The 15,606-nt window shown below is 36.1% G+C and overlaps 1 protein-coding gene across 1 annotated transcript in view; it reads right to left on the bottom strand.

Annotated features, from left to right (window-relative positions):
• Nucleotides 1-15,006, bottom strand: part of igf1rb (insulin-like growth factor 1b receptor) — an 87,790-nt gene extending 72,784 nt beyond the window's left edge. Inside the window, exons 1-2 of the mRNA XM_081358725.1 lie at nt 13,987-15,006; nt 8,824-9,378 (exon numbers count right to left, since the gene is read on the bottom strand). Of these exons, the coding sequence (XP_081214851.1) occupies nt 8,824-9,378; nt 13,987-14,068 (637 nt within the window). The 5' untranslated portion in view covers nt 14,069-15,006. The remainder of the gene's footprint in view (nt 1-8,823; nt 9,379-13,986) is intronic.
• Nucleotides 15,007-15,606: the final 600 nt, after the last annotated feature.

Raw genomic sequence — 15,606 nt, 5'->3', positions numbered from 1 at the left:
ATATATATATATATATATATATATATATATATATATATATATATATATATATATATATATATATATATATATATATATATATATATATATATATATATTAGGGCTGGGCGATATGGCAAAAAAAAAAATCACGATAATTTTTTTTATATCAGTCGATATCGATAATTAACACGATAAAAGTCAAATCTTTATTTCTTTCAAGTTTAAAGGCAGATTTTTGCTCCTAAGTGAAAGTTGTAGAAACCAGAGCGTTAATTGTGGTTTTAAACTACTCTTTATTATCAGAACATATCAGAACCAACACTTGCCCAACTGGTGAACATTTCACAAATCTGAGGTAGAACATTCAAACATTTGTCATTTTTCCTTAACAAAATAATATCTTTATTGGACAATTCATTTCTTAGTTTTCTGCATGTGCTAATTTTTATTTGGTAAAATGTAATATTCTGACTGTTTGAGTTTTATTAAACTTAACCATTGGTCATCCAGTATCATGCATTTAGATCATGATAACCTCACTATCATGGCAAAATGTACCTTTATTGTTTCTATGGTATTTGTATGAAAAACAGTAGCCTAAATACATTATTAAATACTGTAATTATATTCCATCAGTCCTTTAATACATCGTCTACATTAATAATATAATACAATTCAATATGTATATCCCACATTTCATGGTGCAGTTAATATTACTAGGCTAACGTTACAGTAAATCCATGGTAAATGATGGGAATTTGTAGACGGAAAAGCCTTCTGACTGTATCGTTGCGCAGTGTTTCTCCTGTTTGTCAGCGCTGTTTCATCTGCCTTTAAACTGATCTGATAACTGATCAACTTATAAACTTAAACTGATCAACTTAAACTGCCGTTAAATCACTGAGACATTGTGTTCCTCACTGAATTCAAGCGCTTCTCACTGGATCTCGTGACGAGAGCGATCAGAGTAAACGTGTCGGCCCCACTGATCTATATAGAATGACATTATATAGATCAGTGGTCGGCCCCCTAGTGAGCTCGCGCTGCCGTTTGGACTTTGAGCCGAGCGGATTAATGGTCCGTGTGGCGCGAGGTTCAAATGAGTTTCGTTCCGCTTTTGGCGCATAAACATTATCGAACATTTATCGAACTCTTGATATCGTTTTATCGCGAAAAATTATATTGCGATAATTATCGTTATCGTTTTATCGTCCAGCCCTAATATATATATATATATATATATATATATATATATATGTAAAATAAATTGTAATAATTTTCACAATATTACTGTTTTGATCAAATAAATGCAGCATTAGTGAGAATAACAGACTTCTTTCAAAATCTTACAAATCCCAAACTTTTGAATGGTAGTGAACATTTACATATTTGTTTTATGTAATCAGATTTAATTCAGATGCCAAAACTTGCTGTTTGGTTGCTTCTTACTGGCCAAAGACAAAAAGTCCACATCCAAGTCTCTAAGAAATATTTTGGTCTCTAGACATGGATCTCTTCAATAAGCAGCATGATTCATCTTTCATGTCTGTAGCACAAACGGTGTGGGAAGAGGTAACACCATTTCGGCAAGTGTGATTCATGTTGTCTTTAAAAGCATTTTTTTTAAAGTGCAAAAGTTGCGCAATGGCCTTTTATTAAGCATTTCCAGCCGCTTTCCTAAACAAAAGGCTTGCGACAAACAATAGGAAAAGATAAGCCTTCCTTGAAGCCATCACCTATGCCGAAACTTAGATCATTCCTAACGTGTTTGGGCAAAAGTCTGGAATCCTACTGGTTAAACAAGCGGTGCCAAAATCACACAACCCCAGACTGCCCTTGCAAAGCAACCCCTGCTATCACCACAGCAACCCCACCCCTGCCCCCACGATTTTCACACACATTCTTGCAGAATGATAGAGCGAGCCAGTGGTCCCTGCAACGGCTGAGAGCGATGGTTTTCCCCTTTATCCTCCCCATACAGCGGTGACTAAGCCAGCTGGAATTCCTGCCTAATTATATGCCCACTTAAAGGGACAGATTCCTCTCTTCCCGTTTGCTCCACCGACGCCACACACAGGCAATCTGATAACGGATGTTTCGGCATGCCTGAGCAGACGCTGCAAGAATCCGACTAAGAGAGTTGGCCTATACGGAGTGTGCACTTAAATGACAAACGGGACTCAATGTACAAGCCTGTATAATGCTACACTGTTGGGTCTACGTCATATTTCACCCCAAAATCAAAAAGAAAATAATAATAATAAAAATAACAATAATAATAATATACAATTAATCAAATAAATGTAAAATAACAAAATAAAATAGCATTAAAAAAGCCCATTCTATGCAAGTTATGTTTGCATCTTGAAGGGATAGTTCACCCAAAAATGAACATTTTGTTGAAGTTGTTGTGATGACAGAATTTTCATTTTTCTCCCCAAAATCTCTATGATAAAAAAAAAAGTTCTTTATATAATAACGAACGATATTGGACAATATTTTGGCACACAATTTAAAAACACAATTTAAAGGCACTACAACAAGTACTATAATGGTGTATAATCACACTTTAATATTTTTCCTTTTCGCATTATAATAATGAGAATTTTTGTCATTTGAAATGATAGGCTTGGGAGTATTTATTTCATTGCCATGAAAACATTCTCACAATGTGTATTAGAGCTGGGCATCAAAACAAATTGCACGATGTGATTCACAAGCTTGTGATTCGATTCTGATTAGATTAAATTAGACAGATTAATTAGGGCCTACCGGGTACAGAACAGGAAACTGTACTATACAGGGAACACAAGTTGGCACATCACTATAATATGAAAGGTTAAATAATTGATTTTTTAGGTTACATTTAAATTACACAAGGAAGTTTTTATAATAATAATATTAATATTAATGCTACAATACATTTGTAATACATAAGGACAATGTTTCTACTGCTTTTATTTTATTTTTTTATATATAAACATTTATATGGTGGCTATCATTAAAATATGATGTATTTATTCAAAAATGCATTAAATATTAAAGAACCGAAGTATTGAAGAATTGAAGTAAAAATACAATGAATATGCAATAAATTCCAACTATTCAGTCGCACCACATTAAAGAAAACCAAAAAAATATTTATTGTTTGAATTTCGTAAAAAAAAATTGACAGAATTCGAAAGCTGAGACTTTGTACCATCAACAACAGTTATAAAGCACAAAGCTTATTGCAATTTATTTTGAAGGCAAGCTACAAAGCTTTTTTCATTCATCAAATTAAAAACAGCATAGACTGAAAGATCGATTCTTGGTATTTAGGAATCGATATGTGACCCTGGATCACAAAACCAGTCATAAGTCGCACGGGTATATTTGTGGCAATAGCCAACAATACATTGAATGGGTCAAAATTATCGATTTTTCTTTTATGCCAAAACTTATTAGGATATTAAGTAAAGATCATGTTCTATGAAGATATCTTGTAAGTTTCCTACCATAAATATATCAAAAATGTATTTTTGTGAATGAATGCAGCACTATCGCCAACAGAAATGGACAACTTTAAAGGCGATTTTCTCAATATTTCGATTTTTTTGCACCCTCAGATTCCAGATTTTCAAATAGTTGCATCTCGGCCAAATATTGTCCTATCCTAACAAACCATACATCAATGGAAAGCTTATTTATTCAGCTTTCAGATGATGTATACATCTCAATTAAAAAAAAAAAGACTGGTACAAAACCAGTTTTTTAAATTGAGATGTATACAGGGTCCAGGGTCACATATTCGTTCTTCAAAATAAGAATAGATTAAAATCGAGAAATCGATATATTTAACCCAGCCCTCATGTTGCTTATAATTTATCTATCTATCTATCTATCTATCTATCTATCTATCTATCTATCTATCTATCTATCTATCTATCTATCTATCTATCTATCTATCTATCTATCTATCTATCTATCTATCTATCTATCTATCTATCTATCTATCTATCAAAATAATTTTTAAATAAATATTTATTTAAAACATTTTATACGTTTTTATTTTTAGGGCAAGAAAAGATTATTCATTCCAGACATCCATAAATTACACTAGCATGCAGCTATTCCACTGAACTCAACCGTCACATGCAGTTCTTGTCTAAAACAAACTGTTGTTAGCCACACAACAAAGTTTGACAAACATGTAACCTTGATGACAGCCAAGACTATTCTGCATGACACCATCAAGGGCAGACTGTGTCTTTGACAGTGACTCCGGCATTGAGCCGTTCTAGCGAAGACACAATGCTCCGGTGAAAGAGTTATACTGTCCGCCGAGGTTAATGAAGTATGTGGGAGAGGCAGAACACAAAGAGGAAGTCACACTATTGTGCTGCCTGGCCAGGCAGAAACCCAGCCTTTACATGTGGGCAAGATAAACGGACGGTAATTAAAACAAGGCCCCCATTCTCCGGTCGGCCGTTTTGAGAGAGTCCCCCAAGCGTTTGTCGGGAGCTGAATGTTTCCGGCCGTGGTGCAGAGCGGATGAGATCACTCAGAGGCAGCTCATTAAGTGATGAGTGCTTTCCCTCCCGCGGGGCGCCGCGGCTCGTTCTTCGGCTAGATAACAGAGACTGTGCTCGTAACTTAGTCAGCCACATTGGTAGTAGTTAAACGTCTACATTTGAAATCAAAACAAACGTTTTCGCCTTCGGTTCTTTACACTGGCCATTTTTCAGAAAGCATTGACAAACGTGAACGTTTTTTTTTTAGTGGTGTTTGCCAAGGCAAGGGTCACATTACTGCTGCTGCTAATACTTGGTGTTAGAGATGACAAAAAAACTAAAAAACCCAAAAACCCTACTGCAAAAGTTACTACAAAACCCTAACACTGTTTTTATACACTGTAATTTTTGTTTAATTTATAGTATCAAATATGATGTCTAAATACATATTTTATATATTCCTCCTCAAAATAACTCTACATTACATTTTACATCATTTATATACACATCAAATGTATGTTTTTTGTTATATTTTAATATTGTAAAAATACACTGTAAATAATTGCTTAAATTTGTACTTGAACAATAACTAAGTTATATAGCCTACTGCATTGATGAAAACAGCTTTGCTGGAAAATGAACTCCTTCAACTGAACATCCGAGATTACTTGCATAGCAACGCCCTAGCAACCACCCTAGCTTTGTGGCAGTGACTAGACTACTTCAGACATGACTAATAAAGGCCACATAACATTTTGGAGCAATTTAATAATAAAACTTGTTTTTGCTTATTGGTGCTCTTTCCTGTCAGCGTTTTATGGATCGGAATCTATTAGCGCACACCTTTTGACTTAGTGTTTGCCTGAAAAAGAAAATGGGAGAACCAACTACACAGCAAATTAAAAACTGCCTAATACCTTGCGTTATTCAGAGCAAAGAAGAAATCTCCAGTTCTGAGTCATAAGACATTGTAATCTATTCGGCTAAAGCGCTTGACATTTCAGTGACATTTTCGCTTGGTCTCCACCCAACGGTGGTCAGCAGAGAGATGAAAGAAAGCATTCACCTGTCACCTGTGAAAAACCACTCCAAAATCTCACTACTTCATCAAATCTCATGGCAGACATCCAACTCACTTCTACTGCCGTCCCAAAGAACATCACGGCAAACCAGGCGGCCAAAATTCCTTATTTGCATCTTCAAAAGACACGTTCCAGAGCTGCCGTTCTGGCCTGGACAACTTATTTTCCACAAACAACTTATAAGATACTTCTAACCTGTAAAATAAACAAAGACGCCAACAGACAACAGCAAAGCTCTTCGCAAACACAGAAAATGGCTAACAAACAACACGTAGTGTGATCCAAACAAAGTATAATTTAGATTTCAATCTAACATCGAAACCATTTTTTATGACCTATTGCCTGATGCAGATTTTGTGCTGCAAAGGAAAACACCCCTATAAGGCATCATATTGCACTGACGCATCTGTTACTGCGATAAATATCCACTACGTGTGACATTTACAGCTTCAAGGTTAGTGTTATGATCAAACTGTAGCTAACAAGGTATTGAAAAGGTCATGTTTGGGTTTGCTAGTTCCTGTGATGTAATCACCTCGCATTGCTGTCTTGGATCTCTTTCTGATGAGTCAAACTTTTTCTGAAGAGAAATATACGGTAGGTAAAAATTGCAAAGTATTAAATCTGAATTCTTCACATTCAAAAAGCACACAAAAGTAGCATAAGAGCACATACGACACACTATATTCCAAGTCATTTGAAGTCATTTGTGTGAGAAACAGACTAAAATTTAATTTGATATTCAAACAAAAGAAATCATTGAGTCAGCAAAATGAAGTGATTCTTGTACAAATCATTTAGATTTTAAACCAGACCAAGTGATTTATTGAAAAGATATGACTGAAAAAAAACGATTCTTTGAGGAATCAGACATCGCTGCTACTCTCACCAAGGAGAGAAAGGGCTAATGTCAAGATCTTCCATTAATACTTACATTTATGACTATTCATAAAGCTATTGTGTATGGCTTCAAAAGATTTGGAAAATACAACAAAAGCCATATGGTGCTTGAGAGTCTGTATTTGTTTTATGTTTGTAACCAAATGGTTGTTGGGGCACCATTGACAATTTTTGGTTCGATGGAAGTCAATGGTGCCCCACAACTGTTTGGTTACAAACATTCTTCAAAATATCTTCCTTTGTGTTCAGCAGAACAAAGAAATGTATAGAGGTTTGGAACAACTTGAGTTTTAGGCTATCCCTTAGCCACAACACCCCAGCATCGTAGCGAACAGAGTTTTGCGCAGCAACAAGATGATAACTGTTCCAGATCTGCTGAATATTTTGCAAGTCAAGTCAACTTGAACTGTTAAGTAGTCTATCTGATGTGGGCTCTTTCCTGTGTGTAGACATTTGCAGTAAGCTCTGTCTACTCTAAATGTAGCTGAAATGCAAAGTACAAGGCTGGTGAACAACAAGTCCTGACTGGGTAATTAAAGAGCTGGGAAGAAAAAAGGCAAGGCAGACTGACTGGAAACCACTACCAGCCCTTGAAGAAACATCTGTGTTAAAGGAAAACAAGGTAATTATATGGAAAGTGGGAGGAACTGCTAAAGTATTTTGCCTTCAGAGAGAGGCGCTTTGTCTGCCACTGCAGCATCCTTCTGTCCAAAAAAACCACAATAGTGGAAGACTACAACCAGACCTCTCCATGCATGCGATCTGCATGTATTTCAAGTTTATAGTGGCTTTCTGGATCTTTCTTTCACCTTGTTTTTCTCATCTTGATGAAAAACAAAAAAAGTAACGAATTTGCTTGTTTTTATCCGGTTCACTACCACTGTCAGGAATTCGATATTTCAAGGACGCTTCCGGACACAAACTTTCCTGTAGACAAGGCCATTATCTTAAAAGTCTAGCACATATGAAACCCCCTGCAATGATCAGACTTCATTTTTCATTGTGAAAGTAGCGTAAGTCAAAGAAGAACCAGAAAAATACTAGAATATGCCCTGTAGCAAATTTGCACTTTCTTCTTCTCTTCACTGTAATGCATAAACCAGCCAAGATATGAAGCCTAATATAGGTAAAGAACGAATGCTTGATGATCCCTCTCTTCTTAACAGATAACAACCGGAGAAAAGCTTTGTGTTGACAGATGCCTGGATGTAAGGAGATCACTGACAGACAGAAACTGCACAAAACATGATATTGTGACACAAAAGGTATTGCGAAATGCAGCAATTTCTCAGCATTACCACAAGGGGTACTATAGAGTCCATTAGCACAAACTGTAGGCCTACATTTTAATTTCTCTTTAAGAGGTGTTTTTCCCAAAAGCATCGTTAGCCAACTACAAGTTCTGTTGTTACCAACATAGTTCAACATTGGCGTTTCCCGAAACCAAACCAGGGTGTGTTTCCAAAAAGCATCGTTAACTATGATCGCAAGTTCTGTCGTTATCAGCATAGTTCAACGAGTCGTGTTGCCCGAAACCATAGCTCCAACGAACATTCGCAAACAGCATGGCAAAGTTGTGTGGTTGGAACGCATGACATGTAGACTCAAATACTTATCTTGAGCAAAATAAGCAAGCTGACATTAAGTACAACCTGTGTCTTTTATTTAGAATACATACAAATGTCATTTACGTCTTTTTAGTTTGTCAAGAGATTTAAAGCGTCGTTTTTAGAGTGCGCATTTGCGAACACGCTCTACTAAGTAAGAACGAGCCTATGATTGAATCTGAAAATAAAGCAAAATAACTGAGAAGTATCAGAAATAGTCATCAGATGCCATGTCCGTGATTTATAGCAAAACATCTCCCGTTAATTCGATCTCGAACAGATTCATTAAAAGTAGTTATTACTTCACCACCTGCGTGACATCATTAACCAACGTGGTTGAATGGAAACAGTCGTGACTAGCTAGTTAATTTCTTCAACGAAATTTAAAATAAATTTAAAATAAATTTTGCTATGGTAGTTAACCAGCGAGTTTTCAGATTTTTTGCCGTATACATGACTTAATTCGGTTTAGTTTTTCGCAGTCTGAACAGCAAAAAAAATCTGAGGTTTAAAAACCTTATCCAAAAAACAGTTAGGACAACATGTATAACATGATAAAAAATGCAATATTGTCAGGAGCCATGTCCGAATTCACTAGTATTTGCTGACTTTTTCCTCATATCGCAAACTACTACATATCATCACTATACCATCCAATGTCAACACATCAGATATTGACTTTGCTGTCTGAAAAAGTGGATCAGATCTCTAAAAAAAATGGCCTGCAAAACATAAAGACAAAGAAACCCAGTAACTCACCTTTCTGGCAATGGTTGGAGGTCCAGCATCTGTAATTGTCATTGCCGTTGAAGTTGGTCTTGATACACTGAGGGTTGTCCTCATTGATTCCCAGGCAAACATCTGTACACTCCTTGGACTGTTTATTTCCAATAATGTTCAATTCAGCATTCATAATGAGAGACCAGTCCACAGAATCTAAGTAGCAGAGCTCGGGATTCTTCTCAATTCGTATCGCACCCCGTGTGATGTTCCGCAGGTTGTAGAGGCCGATGTCCTTCAGGCTGGTCAGCTCAAATATGACCAGGGCGTAGTTGTAGAACAAGTTACGGCCCCGGATCACAGCGAGATTAGGAAAGAGGGTGCTGAGGCTGTCCAGCCCGGATACACGGAAGAGGAGAAGGTAATCCGTAATCATGGTCAGTTTGGGGAAACTGAGGGTGCGGAAGATCTCCTGGTTGTTATTGTTTTTGCCTCCGATGAGGAGGATCTGCAGGTATCCCTCAACCACTGTACAGTTCTCCAGACGCTTGAAATTACTGATGTCATTGCCAATGTCAATGCCTGGACCACAGACTGGAAGGAGGAAAACAGAAATATTCAGAAGATAATCAATGCAATTCAACAGTAATATTCAACAGTCACAGGTGGTCGCAATGCTTTCGAGAGATTTTAATGATGCTAAAAACTGACCTTGAATATTTGAATGAATAGATTGATTCATGGAAATCAATCTGTTCGTTCAAATATTCAAGGTCAGTTGGTGCATCGCAACTGTCAATTTACTTAAATGTGTCATTCCAAACCTGTGTGACTTTCATTCTTCAGTGAAATGCAAAAGAATACATTTTGAAGCTATCTTGGGTTCCAAAGTTGTTTGCACCTGAATGTTCCTTAAAATATCTTTTTTTATGTTTCACTGAAGAAGAATATTGCATATAGGTTTGAGAGTGAGTAAATGACGACAAAATGTAGGTACCAAGGTACACAAAAGCATTTACCAAGCGCTAAATAAACACAAGTCGAATGATTTAGGCCAAAAAAACGAACACTTATTTACTGACTGTCAAGCCAGAGACGTGTGAGAAGTTTCAACCAACTGCAGTTTTTCTTCTGCTACTGACACACTGCCATGAGCCATGAGGGAGCCTTTATAAGATAAATTTTTGTGTTTTTATGACAGGTATCCTGAGACAGACATCTCTGCTTTCACTACCACCCTTTATGCTGTTTATTTTCCACGGCGTGATTTGCCCACAGGCGAAACACAAAGAAAGATGCTAAAACATTTAGGCCGAGCTAAAAAAAATGAACCCTGGAAAATGCAATAAGATAATTATAGAGCTCTTGAATTACAGAGCTTAAATGAAACTTTAAAAGATAACATTACCTAGAGTTTATAACCCTTTAAATCTTAGATAATCTCAGAGAGATAAGGCCCATTCCTTCCTCTTGAATGTCCTTTCTTTTATAGTCATCCTTAAATTCTGATTCTAACAAGTGTGCATTGCTGTATTATATTCATTATGCTAGAAAACAGAATTAAGCTTTGGCAAAAACAAGCATCTTTCACCACGCTGGAAGACAGACAGCACCCAGTCTGTCTGCGGACTCTAACATTTTCACACTGCTGAGTAAACAGTGCTATCTTTATTGCTTTGATGGCTCTCCAAATCTCATGTTTACATTTGATAACCCAATTCCAGCCCACCATAGCGAACTCTCAAAGGTAGCAGAGTGGAGGCATTTGGAAATTAGGTCATAAACTGATGTCACTGTTTAGAAATGAAGCAGGGGGGGAAAAAGCTTTTAAACCAAGCTAGTAAATCCTAACACTTCAAATTCTACAACAAAACAGATCGCAACAGAATGCGTTCATATGGAAATGGGATACGAAACCAAAAATCAAGAAGGCCTCATATTTTTGCTAGCAGAAGTTCAGACGGTACTTTCTCTGCTCATCATTTCAATGCTGACATCAAATGTATTTATCTTACATACATTACAAATATATTTCTGCAATTGTTTACATTTGTATGTTTACATTTGTCCCATCAAATATGTCTTTATAAACTGGGGTAAAAAAAAGACTTAACTTTTAAAAAACAGCAATCATATTAGTTAAAGGAACCGCTCACTTAAAAATGAAAATTCTGTCATCACTTACACACCCTCAAGTTGTTTCAAACCTGTAAGAATTTTTTTCTTCTGCTGAACACATAGGAAACTATTTTGAGAATGTCTGTAACCAGACAGTTGATGGACCCCACTGACTTCCAAAGACTTCCATAAAATACTATGAAAGTCAATGTGGTCCATCAACTGTTTGGTTACCGACATTCTTTGAAATATCTTATTTTGTGTTTAGCAGAAGAAAGAAACAACTTGAGGGTGGGTAAATGATGACAGCATTTTCATTTTAAGTGAACTATTCATTTAAATCACAAAAACAAATAAATGAACATGGTGTGATTTTATATCCACAACAAAATGGCTTTAAATAAACATTAAAGGTGTTTCTTTATATTTATTTTTCTCTAAACTAAGCATATTGGGGATATCGTTTTAAACTTGGAATCAATTCGTAGGTTTTCCTTAATATCACTTTTTAGTCTTTTCTAAAATCACTAACAAAAGCAAATTCTTTTATGACATCAACCTCTAAGAAATGACATCATTTTTAGAACTAAAACAGCAACTTTTATGACATCAACCTCTAAGAAACGACATCATTTTTAGAACTAAAACAGCAACTTTTATGACATAAACCTCTAATAAATGACATCATTTTTTAGAACTAAAACAACAGCACAAACATTAGTATCAGCAATTCATTTGATGAGTTATGTGATGCTTTTTTGGAACTCTAATCTAAAACATTCCATCCTGTTTGATAAAATTACAGATATTGCTATTAAAATATTGATTCAAAAAAATAACTAAATTAATTTTAAACTGACAAGTGGATGTACGAGAATCACTCTGTATTTAAAGAAAGAAGCAAAAACTGCTTTAACCCAACCAAAAATGCAGATCAACTAATAAACAAATCGTTTGATCTCGAGATCAATCAACCAGTTAACCGGAACCACATTTATGCCCCACTGGGAATCTCTAACCGACCTGTGCCAAGGGAGACAGGTTATACTTAGGATTTCCACTAAGAACCTCCTCTGCCTCACTACCTCGCTGCCCTGCAACCGCTGGGGTTAACAGTAAAACCCAATTACACAGACTTCACAAACTCCTCACTCTTCCAATCAACAAAACCGGGTCTGTTTTGCTAGAGCGGGTGTTTTTGCATGTTCTATTTTAAAAACTGATTTTTTTCCCTCCCTCTCTCTTGATGAATCGGATGAATCAGGGGGTCTTTATTTGCAGTTTACTTGGAAACATGGAAATTTTGTGGTGGTCAAACATTAAGGGGAAGCAAAAATTGCTTTTTTTTGTAAGAACTTACAGGGTTATTGATTTTAAAGAGACAAAAATATCTTGCATGTTTTTCACATACGTATGGGGACAATTTTAGTATAATTGATGAACGCGAGACAGTTTTGCTTGGAAAAACAGAAGCAAATTTGCATAGCCCATTATATTATTACTCTAATAATAAAAATGACTCATTTCTTCCAGCATGTTGGCATGCAAAAGTTAATTCTCCAAACCCATCACAGCATGAACAACATGAGACATACAGTAACAAGTAAACAAACACGCCCGTACAGAGCATGTCATGGTTTTTTCTCTTCTAAAATCACTTTCATTTACTGGCAACCACATCACAGCATCCAATGTATCCTACTAACCTAACAGAGACCAGCTCTTTCCTGACAGCGATCGCACAAACTGTAACCAACCACGCTTATATCAATATTATCTGTTAGTTACGTTAACCAAAGAAAACAAATGATAATCTGTGGCCAATTTTGCCAGCCTTTAACAGACAGCCTAATAGTTAGTGACACGTATGTGATTTATCAAACTCTACATTAAACAGTTGTGAGACTACTCAAGTTGTACATAAAACTATTTAGGAAGATCAAACGCTTGCAAAGAGAAAACGAGAAGGTTACTAAAGGATTAAAAACCAGAACTTAAGAACTTAAGTTTTAAAGTCTGATTTCCAGAGTATCTTATATGAAATAAACATTATTATTGTTTCAAGGACTGGCTTAGAGATAACCATGTAACAGTGAACGCTCTCAGAACTTCCCTAACATTCTGGCAAATTTCTCGCAAAGATATAAACAAATATTCTTCCAGTAATGTTAATAATCATTTAAAGTTATCTGGTCTTTAACATTATCAAAACAGTAGCACAAAAATGTTAGCTACTCATTCATGGAACATTTTCCTGAAACATTTTAGTCGGACGTTAGTCTACTGTTTTTTAAACGATACTACAGCCTAGATGATTCAGAAAACATTCAAAAGTAAGGTTCCCATAACATTTTCAAAATGAGAAATATAAAAAGATTTTTAAAACGTTTAAAAAACTGAATGTTGAATATTCAGAAATAATGTTTTTATAACTTTACGGTAACATTGGCAAAACGTTCTTAGTTAGAACATATTTTTGTTAGCATGGATGCATTTAACTTCTAGTCTATTAAAGAAACTGTTGGTTTAATTACTTTAAACAGATACTTCAACAAAATCTCCCATGCTGCTATAACATGGTCATGATAACTCAAGTCTGACTTTCATACTTCTGCTAAAGTGCAGATCTATATCTACAGGTGCACATGATGGCACTTGTAAAACACAATTAGACATTCCAGAATTATTTGATATATATAGAAGTAAAATGCCCATGAAAAGACCATTTAAATGGCAGTGGTAGCGTGACCAAAGTTGACTTTGTTGTCTTTTTTGACTTTGCATAATCAAAACACTCTGTGACACTTCTGTGATGCATACTATAAGCCTGTTCCCCATGTCTTTTCTATTATGAAACATGCAAATCAAGGAAAGCAGGGAACACGTGCATTTAAGTGAAAAGTAACAGGTTGGTCTGAAATTTGAAACAGTTTTCTTGCCATACATCACAAATGAAAGCTTAAAACATCATTCATTACACATGTGAAATCACAAAGCAAAAAAAAATGAAAGTGAAGGTTTTCTTAGACCAGCAACAATTAGGCTATATGTTTCTCTAATCCATATGCATTCACTATAACTTACTTTCTCCATGACAGAGCGTGGAGAGGGCCAGCACCAGACCACAAAACATGGTCCAATATCGCCTCTGTCTGCTAGACCTCATTCCTGTACAAAAACAAGGCAAACACTTGTTTTAAAAAATATATATTACAAAATAGGGGAGGCAGCTCAACCCTTCAAAGTAGATGATGCTTGACTCTTGAAGTCTTCTCAGTACAAAAATATGATCAAAGTTGGTTTATCCAGCTTAGTGCCTCCTTATGGAGGGGGTGAAAACAAAAATATAGATAAACATGAGCTGGAAATAATCAAAGAAAACCAATTTCTTCCATCTTCATGGTGTTTTGCTGGGATAAATGACCCTCCAGACACCCCAGCGAGATTCTCCAGCAGACTCAGCCCGTTATGCCCACACCATGAGGCGGATTCAACCGCACTGATTCTCGGGCTCCTTAAACGTTTTTGATATTATTTTTTACAGCTTCTCTTTGTCGATTTATGTGAAAATAACCAAGAAAAACACGTAACGGCTTGATATTCCGCAATTCCCTGCTCCATGGCGTGGGAAAAATGGGGAAAACACGTTGCAGGTCTCCTCGCAGGCTGGTTTTCGCTGTAGTTGAGTGAAACCCGCTCAGGTCCGCTGGCTAAAACAGTCTGGACGAGTGTGTGTAAGTGTGTGTGATCTTCATCAGCTGCAAGATGCCCTGTACTTCTCATCCAGCGTTTTGAAAGGCCTAAAATCGGTGAAGAAACTCAGAAAGATGCCACATAATATTCGTCCAGGCTTTAAAATGGTCTCTCTCAGCCTCCCACCATCTTCAGTCTGAGATTTCAAAGCTTGATTTTTCTCTTCAAGAAGCGGAGTATGGAGGGCACATATGATTTCTGAAGGATCGGATCTGTTTTCATTTAAGAGATGCGAAGGATGTGGAGTAGATCATGTAGTCTCTCTCCGTTGAATTGACGCTGTAAACAAGGCTCGATCTCTCTCACACACTCATGCACTCAAACGCATAGTAGGCTAACGTTACGTTGGATAAAGGTGTGAGGGAAAACCCGGGCTGGATCACACACTCACGCAAAAAGGATTTGGATCTGATTTTGGATCTACTGGCGGTGTCAATACCTTTAGCTGCCTACATAGGTGCTGCACTTTTGTCAAGTGAAATATTAATTTAGCCTACTTATTTATTAGGCTACAATTCACAAGACATGTATGCAGTTAATAAAAATAAATATTTATTATAAAATGTTTATTTATTTAAATTAGCCTACAACTAAACAAATGAAAAAAATCAATTAAATCAAACAATAAAATATCACAATCAAACAATAACATATTATCAAATATTCAAAAGGAGTTTTTCCTAAAATTGCTACTACAGTCTCAAACAGTAAACACAGCAAGTTTATTATCAGGCCTCTTTTGGGAAGATGCAACACGTGTAATTTAGTCTCACTGTAATTTTGTCTCACAAAGGACTCTGTGTTCTGCCGGTAGGAAAACACTCATGTAATATGATGTCATAATATGACATCATTGTTTCATCCATAATTAGTGTAAATTGACACAACCCGATTTTGCATGTTTCATGTTTTTTGCAGTAAGAATACCAAACATGTTATTAGTAGTGTTTT

The sequence above is a fragment of the Scardinius erythrophthalmus genome (assembly GCF_964197995.2).
Source record: "Scardinius erythrophthalmus genome assembly, chromosome: 2".
In the NCBI taxonomy this organism is placed as follows: Eukaryota; Metazoa; Chordata; class Actinopteri; order Cypriniformes; family Leuciscidae; genus Scardinius; species Scardinius erythrophthalmus.
Note: the sequence above shows the minus strand (reverse complement) of the source record. Positions and strands in the feature narration are given on the sequence as shown.